At 44.4% G+C, this 20,491-nt stretch overlaps 1 protein-coding gene across 1 annotated transcript in view; it reads left to right on the top strand.

Moving 5' to 3' along the window:
- LOC119456475 (cytochrome P450 3A43-like) overlaps positions 1–3,441 on the top strand; it is a 44,460-nt gene extending 41,019 nt beyond the window's left edge. The window contains exons 13-14 of the mRNA XM_037718284.2: positions 1,205–1,367; positions 3,137–3,441. Coding sequence (XP_037574212.1) covers positions 1,205–1,367; positions 3,137–3,232 — 259 coding nt within the window. The 3' untranslated portion in view covers positions 3,233–3,441. The remainder of the gene's footprint in view (positions 1–1,204; positions 1,368–3,136) is intronic.
- Positions 3,442–20,491: the final 17,050 nt, after the last annotated feature.

The raw sequence follows: 20,491 nt of genomic DNA, 5'->3' as shown, positions 1-20,491 counted from the left end.
CTTCTACAAATAAACGATGCCATAGAAACAGTAGAGCAGAGCTTGTTAGAATGCCCAACCTATATAAATGAATGGACATTCTATGAAAACGAAATGAACAAAATTATAGCCAGGCACTACTGACACTAAGAAGCACATTAGGTCCTATCCGTCGTCCTTCTAAGCAGCGGTAGGCTTTAAGATTGATGTTTGCTTATCTTCGGGTTATTGACTTGTTTCGAAAGCATTAGAAAATGAAGTATATGCACACATTATAATGACCAAACTTCATTTTCACATAACCTTCCGTTTTAATGCAACATAGCGAACATATGTAAATACCTAAGTCCATCTTTGTGAATTTTTTTTTTTTGTCTGCCCTCTCTTATTAAGGCCTTTCAATCGCTCATCCCCTCCCCCATGCAGAGTATATAGCCTTTACACATGCCGGCAGAATTCTCTGAGCGAAAAAATTCAGGCTGACAGATGCGATGCTTCAGCATTTCCACAATTTGTTGTTAGACGTGAGCGAAGTTTGTTTACCTTACTATATTTCTGAGGATTATTAGCCACGCTTCTCCGTCCTCGACAGCAAAACAGCAAATGAGAAGGCTATGTAGGGTGTTTTTAACTGCACTAAGGTTTTAAATATTGCTTGTGGCATAATCCTTGACCTAATATACACTTTGAAGCGGCCATTACTTCTACAAGAAATAAAATTGCTTAATTGAATAACCTAATTTGCTAATTAATTTTAGAATTCATTATTTTACGGCGCATATGTTAATCTACGAATTGTAGCAAGTGAGTGCGCAAGTTGTATCTACTTGGAACTAATTCTCAGGACTGCACCAGTTTCGAGATATTAATTTTAAAAATGTCCGACGAAGTGCATTGGTGTTCCAGTTACTTTTGTGCTTCAATGTATAAAACAGCGTTTTCTTTAAAAAATTTACTGGAACGCCAATTCATTTCGTCGGACACTTGTACAACTACAAGTCCTTCTCGTGATACCAAACTGCATAGGCGGATTCAGTATAGTGGCGGCACCCTACACTGTCACTGGATCTTATACGCCCTGCTCGACGACGGCGGGCGCTATTGCACGTGCATCGTCACTCGTTCAGAGGGATAGCGAAAGGCTGAACAAGAATCTCGCGTGATCTAATAAAACCTAATCGCTTCACGCTGTCCAATCAAATGGCGCGACCGTAATCCCGCGCAGATTCCTGCCAGAGAACGCGTCCCAGCAGCACGGCATGGCGTACCAGCCGTTCGGTCAGGGTCCCCGCAACTGCATCGGCAAGAGGTTGGCGCTCGTCGAGATCATCTACACCGTGGGCCGCATCGTGGAACGCTACCGCTTGGAGCCCGGACCTTCACAGAAGGTGCGCAGTGCGCGCATTCAGTTTTCCACTCACTTCATGTCTTTTCCTCCTACTATATATGCCCTGTATGGCACTGTGAAGATGTCCTCACATAGAGTTACTTATCCTCGCACAGGCGTCATACGTCCCCTTCCCAAACCTTATAGTCTTTCAAACAAGAATTGCTCTACACTCGCTCCTCGCGCTGCTCTCACAAGAGCTTTGTACAAGTGAATGCGTTATAGTTCTTTCGGTTACTCCTCGAAAAAAGGTTTGCACCCTTTGGGGGCGTATAATTGTCAAGCAACAATAATCGTCATATATATCTTGCGCGTCTTTCCTTTCTTTAACGCTGCGCGCCCGGTACTTCCAGGTCACAAATGGCATGCGCATTATCAGCGTGGCATAGCATTGTCGACAGGAAATTATAGTGAGCACAGAGTTTACAAGAAAGGAATCGCAAGCAAGGAAGGTGAGGATTATTGTTGTGGGACAAGATAAACCCTAAAGGGTACAAACATTTTTAAGAGTGATAGCACTTTCAGTTGTATGATGGGTGCGAATGAGGAAAACGCGCGATGTACTGTATACGCTGTGTTATACCAGCACATTTCTTTTCACCAGTTTGCCAAGTGAAAAATCCGTAATAGGGAAACTGTGTGGGTTTTTTTTTTTTTTTTTTTTTTTTGTTACAGCGAAGCTATTAGCCTCTAGTTGGTCGGGATTTTTCGTGGCGTGCTCACCCAAAAAACGGCAGCTGGAAAAGGGGTGTGTGATTGAATTTCCACGTAACAAAATTATATTTTCTCGCGTATTCGAATAACAGTCCGATGCTACCATATAAGTCGTACTTTACGAATTTTGCGACACAGTTTACTTTGGGAGAATAAATTAGTTCAATAACGCACTTACGCCAGGGGGCGGGAAGGGGGGCGGGGGCTACGAGAATGAGGATGAATAATGACGGACCTCAAACGGCAGCTGGAAAAGGGCTTTGTCTTTCACTTCCCGCGTAACAGAATTATGTCTTCTCGTATATTCGTATTACCATCCGAAGCTATCATGTCTGCAGCTTGTGTGTAAGTTGTACTTTACGCATTTTTGACGCAATTTCTTTTAAAACATTCATTTAGTTCAATAAGGCACTTGCGTTTGGCGGACGGCCTAGAAAAGTGAGGATGTGGGCTGCACTTCCGCACATCTGCGTGCGCTTGTGTAACGTCGTCTAACGTCAGGTGTGACTTGTATATAACTAATGTCTAACGTCCGCACCAGTTTCGCTCTACATCCCCTTTCGCAGGGTGTATAGGAGGCGGTTTTTTTTTTTCTTTCTTTTTTTTTTTCTTTAACCGTCATGCAATCTCCTGGCCCCTTTTCACTTTGGAGAGAGCTGTCACATTCCCAAAGATTCTCTTTCGCGACTGCTCTCTTGAGTTTCTTGAATAAGTGGCGTTTCCAGTGGTGGCGCCCTCTGGATAACAAATGCAGATCTCGAAGGCAATGCTTTTGCTGGTTGCATGCAGCCGAATCGAGTGCGGGAGCCGGGAACACGTCATAGACGTCGGGTTTTGACACCATTCGGACCCTGATTTCTCAATTACTTGCCACGGTGCCAGCTCTGCGAGTTTGCGCACCCCCTACCAAAAGCTGGGTACTCTTCAATGACGTAATGCACTGACGCATCCCGTTTGACTGTCTTCTCAATTTTAATGGACACAAAATGTCATTGCTGGTTCTGGCTTTCGTCGCAACATAAGCGAGGCTAACATGGACGTTGCAACTGGTTTCAGGAGAACCTCGATCTTCGCTTCTACGCGATGGTGTGCGAGCCTCGCGAGGGCCCCTGGATCAAATTCACACCCATCCCGAGAGAGGAGCAAGCCTGAGGCTCAGGGCGAAAGCCGACAGAAACCATCGCCTGCATTCGCCACCCGTGCCTTCTGAAGCACCGCCTGCAACATATATCCACGAGATTATCCGAAGGTTCAGGGCACATATTCTGGCGTATAGCCAGACCTTAAAGCTCTCGCTTTCACCCGTTGGCAGGGCGTGGAAAGTTGTACTGGCTATTGTATATAAATACCATCAAGCTCTACTATTCCAACGCACTATTGCAGGTATGCGTCTGGCGGCTGAATTCATCCGCATGACTTGAGCTCAACTAAATGCAACGAGAAGTCTCAACTCGAATAAGCGTCAGTGTTTTCAGGAGACACAAAACATGGCAACACTTTGAAGTATACGCGCAATACGCTCTGCGGAAACGAAGCAACGGTTCCCGCAGTAGGCGAGAGAGCATGTTGTTCAAGATAGTGCAAATGAGACTCTTGCCCGCAAAATATGCGAGTAAGAGCATATTCTTCCACGCAGTGGCACTTGAGGCGCCTATTCCCAGCCGCTGCGTGGCATGGATTGGAAAGCAGAAACGCTTGTGTACATATATGTTCGAGTGCATTTTAAAATACTCCAGGTGGTCATAATTAATCCGAGTCCCGCATTTCGGCGTCCCTCCCATAATGCGGCTTTGGGAAATAGAACATATATAGTTCAATATAAACCGCTACGTATATGCGTGCTTCATGCGTCACGGATGGCGCATATGAAGAAGCACAGTATGCTTTGCCGCTATACTCTGTCTCATCTTGAACGCTTCCAAAGTTGTGACACTGCAGCGAGGCTGCATTACCTGCCTGATAGAACAGCTCACATTCTTGTTTGCAGCGCGGACACGGAAAGATCCATGTAGATTGAACGAGTGCTGGTTCCACTTGTCTCCTTCTGTGTGAGTGCGCGCTACAAACATGAATGTGAGTTCCAGCAACCAACTTAGCCCTCCTCACCGCATAGACTACTTATATAACAGAAAACGGTCGAATCCTTTCAATGCCTTCAGTACGCTCATTCCGAAACTCAGATACTCTGGCGCCATAAAGCGATGTGACGATAGAATTTTTTTTTTTTTTTTTGCGCTACCAAGCGCACGTTTCAAAGCCAATTTTGACTAGCTAATTATTTACGTTGCTCATTGAAGTGCAAAAGCACCTAAAAATTAAGAAAGCTTTTATTTTGCAAATAGTGCGAAGGCGGTGCATTTCTTTTATATATTTTAGTTTGCTTTCGAGAAGAGAGACCCGTTTATTGGTGTCCCAATGCCTAATGACGAGCTTGCAGTATGTAACATATTGGAGTACAATCTTGGTTTCAAATAGTTGATGTGTCATACTTCAGGAAAAATAAACGGCGCAACACAGCCGTGGACAGAGATGGTGCCCGTCCTTTTGCTATAACAGTGTTTTTTTTTTTTTTTTCCTCCATCCTCTTTAGCTGCACTAAATTTTTTTTTTTTAATATTGTAACGTAGATTGAAGACGAAGTCTTGCAATATATACGCTTCTCTTGAATGGCGGGCCAGAAGAAGAGCGTGCAGCTTACGCGCTTCATCGTCTTTCATGGCGGCGACCTTTGCGCGCGCCGTCCCGCTACACTGTAGTCCCGCGGTGCGGAAGCCCCACATCATTGTGTCAATATTCCTGTGGCAGGTAGCGCATTTCTAAGCCTTGATCTAAATTACTCGATGAGGTGGTCATTAGTTCTACGAAAAAGCTAAATGCTTAATTGAATAATTAACACAATTACGCGAATTAACGTTCTCATTATTTACCTTACCCGCCGCGGTGGCTCAGTTAGTTAAGGCGTTGCGCTGCTGAGCGCGGGGTCGCGGGATCGAATCCCGGCCGCGGCGGCCGCATTTCGATGGAGACGAAATGCGAAAACGCCCGTGTGCTTGCGTTGTAGTGCACGTTAAAGAAGCCCAGGTGGTCAAAATTAATCTGGAGCCCTCCACTATACGACATGTCTCATAATCAGGACTGGTTTTGGCACGTAAAACCCCAGAAAGAAGAATTATTTACCTTACAGCGCATTCTTTTTCAGTCTACGAATAGTAGCTATATATAGTGAATATGCAAGGCACAACGACTTGGAACGAATTCTGAGGATGGCACCGGTTTCGAAATATACGCCGTCCAACCTGCGGTAAAAATATATTGTTGTTCCACTTACATATTTAAGAAAACGCTGTCGAATGCATTGAAGCACAAAAGTAACCGGAATGCCAATGCGTTTCGTCGGACACTTTGAAAATTAATCTAGAAACTGGCGTAGTCCTGAGAATTCGTTCTAAGTCGATATGCCTCGCATACTGACCATCACTATGCGTACGTAGATTGTAATATGTACCGCAAAGTAATTAATGTAGATGTTAAATAGTGTAATTATGTTAATTATTCAAGTAAGCGTTTTGATTTCTCGTAGAAGTAATGGCCGCCTCATCGAGTAATTTATATAAAAGGTTAGGATTGTGCTATCTACTACAGAAAATTTCTAAAAATTTGGCGCAGCTAAAAACAAAACGCCCTATATATTTCTTTGTCCGCGTCTGTACTGCGCTGTTTATTTTTACCTGAAATAATGGATTAGTTGTAGCATGCGTTACTTTCTGTCGCTATATCAGCTGCCGTCGACTGCGCGTGCGCAATTGGGGGAATGCGGCAGCGGTAGTAGTAATGGAGAAACTGTAACGATATACTGAAGTACTCTTCAGGTGGCGATGTTCAAGACTATGCAATATATATATATATATATATATATATATATATATATATATTGCGAAAGCGTCAAATGGCCCATTGAGCGAAAAAGCGGCTCGTCTGACGTCTGTAGCAGTGAAATGGCGCCTAAGTTCCCATTGGATGCGACGCCACGTCCGGAGTGCGCCTCGACGGAGCAGAGCGGGCGAAAGGGAACACCTGCTGCCACAATATAGCGCGCCAGGTGATGCGTGAGACGAGAGGGCATCGCCGCGATATCACGTCACCCTCGCTCTCGGCCACCTGTGTTATCCGCGCGGTCCTTGTGCTTTTAAGAGTGGAACACGATAGCATTAAAAGATCCCTGACTGCTTCTCACGCTTCCCGACAATTGCAGCTAAGCAACCGTAATGGTTACCGGGTTTAACACGGGCGGTGAACACTATGCATGAAGGCGAGCTTTGTGGTAGAAATGCGGCCTCTTGCGTGGGGCGATCCCGGAGATATTGCACGCCAAAAAAATTGTATAATTTTCAGGTTTCCGTTTTTGTTTCGTACTTTTAATATTTCAGTTTGACAAGATTTAACATAAAAGGTATGCGATGTGGATGTTTTGCTTCGTGACATTTGTTTGTGGATTGTCATTCTCAAAATTCCAAGGAATAGCTTTGCCAAGAATGCAAGACAAGGTATGAGCAACATTAAAGATAGAATGGTGTGGCATACCTAAATATATTTGGAGGGCCTGCGTGGTTGGGGATGATTTTCTCGGCCGCGGGCGCCATTGCCGACGCCGACGCCGGATTTTCTGCGACACACGGGTACAGTGTACCCCTTCTAGTACACTGTAACACGGGGCCCTTATCGTGTTAAATTTGGAGGACGCGTAAGCTTCGCCTCGAAGAGTGGAACGCGAGAGCGTTATGGGGCTCCGTTCGCATCATTTTTTAGTAGGCTTCACTGCAACACACAACGTGAGAAAGCCAACTTACAAAGACCAAGCTTACGCTGATCCCCTTAAAGTCGGCTTCACTTTTAAACACAAATGCTTTGCTGAGAAGACATTCTTACAGGGGGCAATATAAGCCGTTTTATATCAAAATGTGAAGGCCCTAGGACTTTTTTATTATTTTAATGTTTGCTGTTGCCCCGAGGCCCGCGCGTGTCCAAAATTTAGAAAGGCTCGGTTTTCAACATTCCCCTCAATGTTGTCTAGAACCAAAGTACAGCGAAACACCATCAGAATTGGAGGACGCTTGAGCTTCGCCTTTAAGAGTGGAACGCAATAGCATTCAAAGATCCCTGGCTGCTTGTCAGGCTTTTTTCTCGTATATTCAAATTACAATCCGACGCTACCACGCCTGTAGGTTGTGGTTAAGTCGCACTTTATGACTTTTCTGACGGATTTTTCTTTGAGAAAATCAATTTTTGTTCACTAACGCCTTGCGCCACGCGGATGGCTTGTGTCGTCGGGGTGGTTCGGGATTATGTGGTATGGCATGATTATTTGCGCCAGACGCCGATGCTTAACGCCGAAGCCGACGCCGGATTTTCTGCGACACGGGGCCCTTAACGGTTAAAAGGCGCCAATTAAGCGTCTCAACGCTCTCGCTTGCCCGCGTGGAGTTCATAACTTGAAGGACCGCTCAGCGGCGTTCAATTGGACATTAATGATTTCGCATTCACAACTGATAAGGAGTGCTTAGGTGTCCTCGGATCTTTCTGAGCCTAGTTATTCAATTCACTGGTCTCGTTCGGTAGAACAAGGTTCTAAAGAAATGGATTAGTGGAGAGACTATAGTTTCATGTTAAACATATCGCATGCTCTCTACTTCTTGAATTTACCGACACTTTTCCCGCAACTACCAAGAACTTCTAAACTCGATAGCCATAGGGTGGATTTCTTTGACGTCACCATTTAGCCGTGCCTTCGGCAGACGCAATAGAGGGGAAATCGTATACCAGACTATATCTGGCCAAGCCATTGAATAAAACTATAAAGGTAGCGACATTCCTCCTCGCCTTGCCTCTCCTTCTCCTGGTCTCCTCAACGCCCGCGCTTTCCTTCGTCGCTCGCCCTGGCCGTTTGCTCTTTTGCTGCAGGGCGCGAGTAGTCCCCATTGAACTCGCGTGTACCCGTGATGTAACTGATACTATTAACGCACTTTCCACTTGCACTTTTGCCGTGAATTCGGCGTTTATTGAATGAATGGCTCTTGACGTAGTATTCCATGACTTGTTAAAGCGGGCAAGAGATGCAAGTATATTTAATGCTTGGGCATTCTTTGCCGAGTACCCAGCAAGATCTGTCTGCCACGCGAAAAGTGTAATGCTTTGTATCTGCCCAAGAATGCGTAATTTGCGAAGTTAGGGCATTTAATTGTTATAATAGTGTAAATGTAGATGACTGGTGGCTTCATAAGCGGTAAGGAACAATTGAAAAAAAAAATGTCACAGTTTCGCCCTAAGGGCGAAGCGATGAATGCGATAGCAACACAGCAATGTCATACGAAGTAAGGTGAGCGGCTTTGGTAGCAATATGAATTGTAGTAAACATGAGCTGATTAAGTAAGCAGGTGTGCTGCGGCGTAAGTAGACCGACATGAAGAGAGACTCGATGACCACGAGAAGGCGCGTGTGAAACGGTGGTGTTGCTGAGAAGCGCTTCCCGTGGGCAGCGCGTGCGAAGGGACACACCTGTAGCGCTGCACTGCCGACCCGGGCAGCATTGCATGTGTAGCGTGCGTTGGAAAATGTGGCCCGACTATTACTAACTGATTGAAGAAGCGTGGTGTGAGCGCGCACAAACAAACATGAATAGATCACACTGAATGACTGCAGACAACGACCGTCAAAACGCTGGCAGCGAGCGGATATATGCGCCGCAGCAGGGGGCGACGGTACGCGCGGTCTATCGCTTCAAGGGAAACTGAGCGGCGAATGCGCATAAAGGTCAGAGCCGTGTGGAGATAAGAGACGGTGCGGTCGAACGAACGACGAGCGCGGTTGTTGGCAGCGTAGGTGTGCCCCCCCCCCCCCCCCCCCCCCACCCGCTCCTTCCGGCGCTGGCTTCCCGCTTCCTTGCTTGCGCGTGGGAGAGATAAGAGACTGTGCGGACGAGCGACGAGCGCGGTTGTTGGCAGAGAAGTGCCCCCCCCCCCCCCCCTGCTCCCTCCGGCGCTGGCTTTCCGCTTTCTTGCTTGCGCGTGGGAGATTGAGTGCGTTCGCTCTCCGTGATAGCGCACGTCCCCGCACGCTGCCTCTGGGGCATACGGCGCGCGGCGAAGATTTTATCTATACGGAACCTCACGGCGACGGCGACGCCGACGGCAGAAATCCGGTTGAAGTGTCCATATAATTGCTATCGCAATAAAAATTATCAGAACGAAAGGCCGCCTTGAAAACTTACTTTCCCGCGCTACGGTTGTGTGTGCAGAGAAGCCTGCTGTGGGGCTGCTCAGTATAAAAATAACTGATTGGTACAAGTGATGATGATGATAATAATAATAATAATAATAATAATAATAATAATAATAATAATAAATGATTGGTGATGTTAAAAAAACTGGTTGTCACAAGGTCATCTCAAAAAAGGAAGAAGAGAAAATAAATTTAAAAAGTCGCAGTTCCGCCCGAGAGGCGAAGCATCAATCGCGATAGCAAATTAGTAGAAAGCTATACGGAGTAGGGATGGTAGTTTTATCGGCTGCATAAACTTGGACACATTCGCTTACTAACGAATTAACAAGCATGGTGTCAGCGCGCACCAGCAAGCATCAATTGATCACACTCGATGACTGCAGACAACCACTGCCAAAACGCTGGCGTGAGCAAGCGCGGTGCTGCAGCGAGGGAAGGTAGGTGCGGTCTATCACTTCAACGGAAACTGAGCGGCGAAAGCATAGCGCAAACAATCGCTTTCATGATACGGTGCGCGCGACAGCCCGCAGGAGCGCAAAGTACAAGTACGCAGTTGCTGGCTGAGTAGAAGCCGCACCCCCTGCCTCCCGCGCTGCCTTCCCGCTTTCTCCTTTCGCGTGGGAGATTGAGTCACCAGTTCCCTTTACCCCCGGTCGCAAGATATGCATTTTGTGCCGCAGCTAAACGTCACCTTCCCTCCCTCCCTCCTATCCCCTTACGGCCGTTCGCACGACGGCAGACGTCGCGTTTGCTCTCCGCCGTGCGCTCGCTCTCCGTGAAAGCGTGCGTCCTTCGCGCGCTTTCACTCGCACTTATAGCATACGGCGCGCGGCCACGATTTTATCGCCCTCGGACTTTATACGGAACCTCACGGCGACGGCAGAAATCCGCTTGGAGTATCCATATAATTGCTATCGCAATAAAAAAGGGAAAAAAGCAGCTGCGGTAAAAGCGGTTGTGACGGCGTTCCGGCTCAGTTGATACGATCACTTTGAAGGGGCCATGCAACTTCTTGGCAACTCTTCTCCACACCGTTCAATACACAGATATCATTTGTTTAGCACCGGAAAAGGCGATGGTACATGCATCAACTATAGGAAAAGCAAGTAAGCAAAAGTAAAGGAACAGCCGGGCCAAAGAATGCTTACGCTATAGCGGCAAGACTACTTATGCATTAGTAGACAATTCTCAGAATTCCTCTAGAATATTTAAAGCTAAGCTTTCTTTGCGCCTTCCTCCAACTTTCCCACTGCTGCTGCTGCTGTATGGCACACCGCATCGGGGGTGGTTCAAAGCATGTGTATACATGGCAGGAGCGCGGCAGAGTAAAGGCGACGCGAGAAACTTACTTGGACATTTCCACCGTGCCGCCACAATGTTCTCTGGAGCTCCCTGGGCGTCGCCACGATAGCCTCTTGGCAGCTGCAGTCATCCGTGACTCCCCCTCCCCCGGAGCAAGAAAGCTTGTATATACGTTGAAGAATTCGCCTTCTTTCCAATGGTTACGGCGTTCTGAAATACTGGATTTTAATATTGCGTCCAGATAACTTCTGTGAGCATTTGCAAGATCCTCAAATAGTTCAGATATATCACTAACAGATATATGTAATCATGCACTTGGATGCTTAGCTGTAGCATCAATCACGATGTCTGAATGGAGATAAGCAAATTACATAAACGTGCAACGTTGCAGCTGCTTTCTAGCAAGCTAATAGCACCCTGCATGGCAGCTGTGATGACATGATTCACTCTGCACTCGGTGTCGTTCACACGAGCAGAACCACAGTTCTACGCTTCCGCAAAACGACTAAAACCTCCTACACGGAGCCTGCAGTCAAAAAAGACATCCTTGCCTGCACTGTCCCTGCCACAAGTGGAGATAATTAATTTATAATTTAATGTTTTGAACGTATATTTTACACGATGCCTGCACCGTGCTATATGAATGGTGCACAGATGCTGCCATGTCAATGCACTGTATGTGAAGCACACTATAGGCAAATCAAATTAATTTTAAAATCAACTAAAGCCAAACTGACGTGGACATTGAGTGCTACAAGAAAACGTTCTAGCTCCCTCAATTGTTGCCTTGACGGGCACAAAACTTGGGTGGCAAGTCTTTTCGGACACAAGCATTTATATATCGCAGGTTTCTGTGTATTAACTACGCGGAGGCAAATATTTTATCCATGGCCATTCGTACTTTTTATCGTGTGATTGTGCATGTATGCATACAGTCACCGACCGAATTTCGGATTCGATTATTCTGGGCTTGCTCGCGGCACCGCCACCTGCTCTAGGGAACCAACGGTGGCCAAATTTGGCAGACGCCATACAGTAATCGACCGCGTGCGCGATATCGACAGCATGGCTGCTGTGAAGTTGGCACCATTCGGGCTGTCGTCCGTAACATTCCTTATCGGGGTGGTTCCTCGGCCCTGGTTAGGCCTAGCCGGTGGGGGTTGCCGTACTGAGAAACTCTCTGGGAGTTGCAAGCGGGCTGCACTGACTGCCACGCGTGTAAGGCGAGTTAGGTTCGCGGGCGGTCAGCCGGCAGCTATCGCGAATGCTTACAGGGTTTGCATGTACGCTTATTCGACGAAATGCCGTAAGCTCGAATGTGTTCATAAAGCTACAAACTGAATTGATGCAACACAGCCTAAACTGACAGCGTCAAGGTCGCACGCGCAATACCTGCGACAGGCGAACGCGAAACTAACACGCGGCCTAAACCAGCGTGGAATTTTAAGTAGGTATTTCAAAAAAGCAGTAGCGCACCCAGGATCTTTGCGGGAGGGGGGGGGGGGGGGGGGGATTTTTTTGGATGGGAGGGAGCAAGCACTTTGCATAATATGCAATTTCCTTGCTTTCGCCAGAGGAATCCAACAGCACATAAAACTCCTAATAATTATAATACTAATGACACCAAGGATGATGTTTATTTCTTCAGCATTTTACTCGGAGCTTGATAGAGCCAAGAAGCCGGTCAGCAGAGCAATGCACGTGGTCATCTGTTAAAGCTCTTACCTAAACGGTCGTGGCAACAGTGAGTGGTGGCAGTGCCTGAGGAGGTCACTTATGACTGATGGAGAACTCGGGAATGTAATAGCGTGGTTAACTCGGCCTCAGGGGGAAGGGGGGGGGGGTTAGAACCCCCCAATTCCCCCCTCTCCCCCTCGGTGCACTACAACAAAGCACATCATACAGCAACATTTGGTAAACCAAATTTCCGCAGTGTTAGAGTAAAAAAAATTAATCTTGCATCGAAATTTGCTTTTTCCAGCCTGCCCAATTATCCAGAAATTTCGAGGGCACCATCCGTGTCATAAAAGTTGGTCACTGTCTTAAGGTAGAGTTAATTATAACTCCCATAATACTTTAGTGTTCTCCATAGTGATACATTCGACAGTTGGTGAAAAACGTTCACACAATGTTATAAAAAGATCTCCGAGGCTCTGTCAAGCAGCTTGTTGCAGCTTTTAGCCTGTGACTCCTCTCAGAATGTTACTGGACAAAAAACAAAAAAGACCGAAAAATTCATGCAGGCACGGTCTTAAAATGTTTTTAGTCCGAAACACCTAGATAAGTATAAAGGCCTGCACTCTGTGGGCCATGTACTACTTGTAGTAAATGGCCTTCATGCTACTTGTAGTACAAGTAGCATGAAATTGGTCACATAGTCAAACATTTCGATGGGTGGACAGGGGAAACGAAAAACGTGATCTATTGCTTTGAGTAGATTTCTTGAAGACGAGCCATACATATACTGCAGCAATGTGTACATTCAAGGTCTCATGAGACAAAAATACATTCGTTATAACTGTACATTCATTACTTGCTGATAGTGGTGGGAAAAGTCTTAAAATTACTTTGTTATATACGATCATTTATTATATAGAGGTTCAGCAACAAGTAAATGTGTACAGAGACACAAATTGCGTAGCATACAAAAGAAACTTTATTGTGTAAAATAGCAACAATAGTGGCAGAGCACGCAAGAGAGCACTCCAGCAGCAGCTGCACATATGGCACGGTGTGCCGAGGGAAGACCTTGATACAAGTGGGTGCCTTGTGCCAATGAGACGGCAATGGCAGAACACTTTGAAAACAATCGATACGGGCCACCAGGGCCACGCACTTTGTTCTTGTATACGGCTGTCCACACACACGCACATATTTTGTACACCACAGCATCCCTAATTAAAGTACAGTAACTTGGGCTAGTTGGACAATGTTGCCTCACACTCGCACCATTAACAGACGGAAACAACCAAAAGCTGAATGATGAACGCCTCAGCAAAGCCATTATTTATCTTCGATCAACGACCAGATCATACAAAGGGTTCAAGGAGTGCTTTCCCTGGTCTTGTATGACAGAAAATGAACAAGGGACACAAAAGCATGCACATTTTTGCAGCCTTAATTTACAATTGTCAATAGTATTGTCAGGAACTTCACAAAAGACTGGGCAAAACTTGTTCAAGCACAGAAGCAATCCAACTTACTGCTTAACATGTTAAATACAGTAACAATGCCAAGAATTTGATTTCCTGACGTAGATAAGCATCAGAGTTACTGAACATGGCTTACAAGCACCTTATGCTACTCCAATTCAATAAGCAGAGAGCTCAAAACTATGCTGTACAAAAGTGCTAATTAGGGTTAGTTTGTTGAACATGACATAGTAAACAAACTTCTCGTAATCCTGTTGCCTGTGCTCTTTGTTCAATATGTCAAAAGTATGGTTAATTTGACAAATCCACCACTCAAGGACACCTTCAAATCCTGTCAATAAAACTTCCAACAGAGTGGTCATAGATTGGTAGTAGCTGAAGCAGCAGAGAGAAAGGAAAAAAAGGTGGAGGGATAAGCACTATAACATTAGTAGTGTGCAAGCCGGTATTCGCAGCTGCTAGGTTGCAAATTGCAAAACATATCATTGAAACATTTGATCGTAGCAGGCAGCTTTGCTATTTCACTTCAATACCCAGATGTGATCCACAAGTTTCAATAAAAGAAAATTGTTAAAATATTAACACCTCTAATTATTCAGAATGGATTTTAAAAGTGAATAGTGAACATTTATAGTACCATGCATTCACTCATCAAACAATATATAAAATAAGAAAGGTAGCCATGTGTACGGCTTGCCAACAAACTCTTCCACACATGACAGCACTTTTTGCAAAACAATGGGTTTCCAAAGTAGAACTACTGAGGTACACATTCAAATGAGACCACATAACTGGGCTTTAGTCCCACAAATACTGATACCACAGAAAGGTGGAACTTACGGTAAGGCAAAAATCCTTAATTCGTTACCAAACTGCATAGTAGTTGGTTCGAGAATTCTGCAGATTAGTAGTAAGTGCTAAGTCAGTTGGCCTACTCTGGACCCAGTCAATGAAAGTCAATGCTTCTAAAATCTGCATCACACAAGCTGGAAGAGAGAAAACATTGCACAGCAAGCAGTGCACAGACAATGAGTAATTCATGCTGCTTGCTGAGGCTTACCATCAAAACTATGAAAAGTGAAAAAAAAAAGCTGAAACAAATAATTAACCCATAAGAAGCAGCTATGAGAATTTTACGAAATTTGCATGTGATGCGAGAACTAACTTCTGTTTTTGTGGAGTTTTCCATCAAAACACATGACAGCCCACAATTCCATTGAGTACCGCCTATGGATCCACTACCTAGCAGCTTAAACAAGACTTAAGACGAGCATAGCAAGCTTCTAGCCTCAATTAGGAATTCAGTACCTGTGATCCCATAAAACCAGGAATTGTTACACATAATATACAATGCAAAAATCATCAGCCTGCAAACAACATGAATAGTTAGATTATTAAACATACTTTTATTGTGTTGGAAACTCCATACTTGCTATAAATTTTCACATTATACATTCATGCCCAGTGTAGACTGTAATAGTCTTCTACGCACACATACGTCTCGCAAACTCATCAAAATAATCGAGCAAAACGAAGCAGTATCATCGTGAAATCCCAAGCCAAACAGCAAGCTCGGCCGACTTGTTATAGTTGGCAATGGATATCAAGAAATAAACAATATAGTGGTTGCTTGCAGAACACCAGCTGAGTATCCAGCTTCCAATGAGCACAAACTTGAATGCTTGAAATGGCACTAAAGGTGAGGACTTTATCACTCAAGCTTCTTGAAGCAAACCACATGTGACTGATCATGGATCAAAGATGGCCAAGTGGCTAGAGCTAATTGGGTTTAAAAGATATAGTCAATAAATCACAATTTCAATATGATGCAGATACTAGTTGCTTGCCACATAGGTTATGACCTCCACATAGTCAATACATGTAGTGCTCTCCCTTAAGTACTCCAGCCCTCTCTCACGAGAGATTTGACTCGCGACAAGCACAGCATTTTGGAAGGAGACACTGTGACCAACATGTTCGGTGCATTTTATACTGAGAACAAGCAATCTTGTTCAAACAACAATGTAGCTTCTGCCACTACAAACATCTCCAGGACAGTACACGGTCAAATTTACTATAACATCCCGAGTCATGGCTCATAACCCTTTTATTGCAAAATACAAAGTCCACAAAATACACCCAGATGTTGTCCACTCCATAAGAGCCACACAGAACTCATGAGTTGCTGCCACAGCTACACCCATACACAGTTAGGCAGCAGTTGTGTGACACTTTACGTTTTACTTACGTATTCATAACCATCTCGGTCACAAATTACAATAGAGTGTTCTTATACACTCCAAATTTATATATTTTCTTGGAAGTACGACACAAACTGCGCATAAACATTCATGCTACAGGTCAGAATTACTTTGTTACTACAGGCCAGTCTTCACAAGTACAAAAATTGATTACAGATATTGAACTATTATAGGTGATGCACTGTCTCAAAAATAGCTGAAATATCTGTTACAAACATATGCGCCAGTTATTCTGAGTTGAAGGCTTTCTGATGCAAGAACAGGATTTAACAGCAGTGATACAGAGCAATTCATCAGCCTTCTCGTCAAACCTGAGAGTGCACCTCTTAAATTACCTTTCTTTTGCATTAATTACTCTCTGTGCTAAAGTAACCTATGACATTGTTTTTGGTTAAAGGTTGCGTTTACCTTCAGGTACCATTTTCAATAATTTTTTTTTTCTTGTTGTCCACTAGTCGGAACATTAAAAATAAGGAGACACCACGACAAAGTGTTAAAGGTGTACAGCCTCCCGCATTTTTAGCTATATCGCGCGAGCGTCCATCACAAGTCATTTTAGCACCTTTAAGCGGCGATAGTCAGCGAGATCGGAAGAAGTATTCTCAAGTGCTCTAAGCACTCTCCTGTGCAAGAGTCGTCTAATGCGATGTTCCCTTCAGGACGACGTACGACCATATTCGTGCAATATAGCTAAAAAGGCGGGAGGCTGTATGTACTGCACATGGGCTTCACGAAAGCAGCTGTCGCAGCAGTCCTCCCCCCCCCCCCCCCCCCACACACACACAAAAAAAAAAAGGGAGCTTACGAGACCAAGCCTGTAGTTACTTCACAAAGAATGCAGTGCCTCCTTTGACTGCTTGAATGGGAACGAAGTTTAGATAAAATTTTGCTTGAACAATGGTGGGAAACATTGATAAAGCATATCAGTTACAGGCCACTCTTGGGAATTCATTCTTAGCCTATAAACATTATACGTGCTTGTAGACAAAGAGACTGCCTACATACCCCTTCTTTGGTCTTCAGTTCACAAAGGACATGAGTGATGGCTCGGGATATTATGGTACTCGGACCGTTCAGCAATGGAAATAGCAATGGAAATCGGAATAAATGCAAAACCACACAGGTGAAAAGCTACAAATGCAGCATCGTTCTTAGTTTCACTTCCATCATGCATCAGTGAGTTCAATAAGACTGCCCAGTGGCAGTTTAAAAAAAAAAAAAAAAAGAGCAGCTGACAACATACAAACATTGTCTGCGACTAGAGATGCTGAGGCTTTTGTAGTGCTCCCTACAGAACATTCTCAAAAGTTAAAGCAATGCATAAACAACGAAATTATTCAAGCTTTGTATTACAAAACTCAGAAATTTAAATATAGAAAATTGAATTGGCAGCATTGAAGATGTAGTAATGTCAGGAAAGGGTAAAGCTGCACCAACTGTACTGAGTTGCTTAAAATGAAACAAACAAATAAAAGGCACATTAGCGCACAAAACACGACTCTCAAAAGCAAGGTCACATGTTCATCACGCAACCGTTCTTGCAGCCAAAAACCCTGCAATAAAATGCAGGGAAGAAAAACACTTTTATATGTAATGCCAGATGTGTAACAACACATCCACACACCAAAAAGTTCCGTACATCCATTCATGTGGCACACACTGACGTGTTATGTCCGAGTTGGCATGTACCTGCAAACATACAAAATATCTCTTCAAGACTGTACAAATGCACTGTCCCTGCATAACAGTTGATTTTTTGATAATCCGAACTTGAATGGCATGTAATTTTGATCATATTGAACAAACAAAACTTTCGCTGGTCAACAACGTTTCCAATGCGTTTCTTTTAATGGTCAATTCAAACAGGGCTTTCAACTTCCTGCTTGCTTGGCCCAAGCAATATCAAAGATATGTGGCCTCTGTCACAAAAAGCAACTGAAAGGAGACATTCATAGAGGGCTGACAAAACCAACATGTAACATATACAGAATACTAGTACGTACTTTGTCTTTTAAGTTTTGCCGTTAGCAAAGCCTTTTGGAACAGACAACTTATTTCAGAACACCTGATGAATGTACGTATGCAACTGCTTGAAGCAATTGAGAAGAATCAACCAAGTCTCGATTTCTTGAATATGTGTGCTTAACTTCATTTTGAGTGCAAAAGAACAATGCACAACATATGATGTCTTTATAATTAAACAATGTAATACAGTAATAAAAAATCTGCAGTCTTGAACCGAGACAAGTTTAAACAGACAAAAGTTGACTGCCCTACTGAGGTCTCAACATGTGGCACTTGGCTATTCTCGACTATTCCGAGTCTGCAGTGCACCGACAGGGACACATAATGTGGAATTGCACTGCTAAAGAGTAAAATGCTACCATCATGCTTCAAATGCAGATATGCAAGCACAGAGAAAACAGTGTGTTGCTCAACATGTGCAGCTAGCTTCACCTATACAGCCACCGTGCACAGAACAATACCACATGTTGCACTTCAAACAATATTACTTGCAGGTAGCACATAGGTCATGCCAGGACACTTCATAACTATGATACCTTGCCACTGCAATATAAAAAATCACACACCACTGAATATCGCATCACACAGTTTTCAATTGCATGCATAGCCAGTGGATAAACTCAACTGTGTTACATAGACGTCAACTATTTTGCACCAAGAGTGGTGGCCGGAGGTTTGAACACCTGGGGCAGACATCACACTATCCACAGAATATACTTATCATGAGGCAAATGCCCAGAAATGTGGACCAAGCCTCACAGACCTGACACAGCATCTGCCATGCCAGAAGTATTTCAAGACAAGCGCGTATGCCTAGTTCGGCACTCTTAGGACAAAGGCACAGTGAGACTTGCAAGATTGCAGACTTTAGGGCATTTAGAAGCATATATCACTCTAAGTGAGGAAAGCACAGACCCAGGGAACTGCTCGCGCACACACGGCCCACAACCTTCACACCAGTCACCCCTCACAAGTTCTGAGCAAGAATCTGCATGCAGGAGTCTCGAGTTTCTTGCTGCAAGTGCAAACAGGTGTTTGCAAAATGAGAAGCCTGCACATGCAGGCATTGCAGTTTCTCTGCAAGAACTAACTCGCACACAGGAGACAGCCAGAGTTGAGCATGCTACCTCAACGCACTCATTAACAAAGAAGGACCTGGCAGCTGCAGTGCTTGTAATGTGTTGCGACCTTCCTACTTCACATATCAAGCTTCAGCCACGGAGGCTGCTTGCACCAAATGTGGCATGTTTCTGTTGTTCTGCGCACTCAATGCAATTCGGAGTCCTCTGTCTTAAGCACAGTGATATGATAGGTACATGTCTGCTTGTACTGACTTCAGGGCTTAACACTGCTCCCGTACTACCACACAATTGCCAGAGTGCAGAGAGACGCATATCTGGCTATGGAAACAGCTGTGCAGTTAAGCCCTTCATTCTGCAATGTGTTTGTCAACACCAGCAATGCTCAATGAACAGCAGAATGTCTGGACTTCTCGCAGCCTTTGAGATGCAAGCACTTACACACTGGCGACAATTGCTTGCACTAAGAATGTTTTCATTTGTGTCTCAAAACTGGTGCCCACACAGCTACTTAAGTAACAGACAAAGCTAGTGTCTATCCTCGCTTTCAGGCAGTGTGAACATGCTGAACATTGTGTGAATAAGAGTGCTGGGCACATATGAACCTTCTGGCGAATAACAAAACCAAAGTACACGTTGTCTGTAGCATTGCCAGGCAACAGAACAAAAGACTTTGCTGCAACAGAATAGTGGCATCACCTGTCATTGTTAGTGTTAATCACGGCAGATGCCATATTTTTCCATTACAATGACCGATAGCACCACCATGCTTTTCCGAGTAATGGACTTTCTTTTGTGTCTGGCATCGCAGCAGGTGCCAACTACTTATGATATTTTCTGCACAAAACAGGCAAATAATGCACCCAAACATGGTATTAAAATGCACATACCGCGAAATACTGCCTCTGTGAAAAATTCAAGCGCAAACAGGCAAGCAATTCAGCCAGAAGATTCACATAAACCTGACGCTCTAATTTATGCAGTATTTGATGAAAAAGAAAATAAAAATATAAAAATGGGCTCTACGTTGCATCAATCTGTTTTCTCTTTGCTAGTGCTGAATCAACAAAGGCTTTCACATTGTGTCACAAGAGCCCACGCAAATGGCATCTAACGAACACTATTCTTAATTTTTATAAGCCTGCATATATTAATCAATGTACGATCTAGAACACGACTAAGACGCTTGACAAGATCTGAAAGTGGCACTTAATTTAAATTTACAATTGAAAGTGCCTTTCCATCTATAAATGCCCCAAAATGAAATTTGCAGGAATAAAAGAGATTACAAATGTCCTCATTTGTAGTTTTGCCATA

This window comes from Dermacentor silvarum, chromosome 6 (assembly GCF_013339745.2).
Source record: "Dermacentor silvarum isolate Dsil-2018 chromosome 6, BIME_Dsil_1.4, whole genome shotgun sequence".
NCBI classification, from domain to species: domain Eukaryota; kingdom Metazoa; phylum Arthropoda; class Arachnida; order Ixodida; family Ixodidae; genus Dermacentor; species Dermacentor silvarum.
Note: the sequence above shows the minus strand (reverse complement) of the source record. Positions and strands in the feature narration are given on the sequence as shown.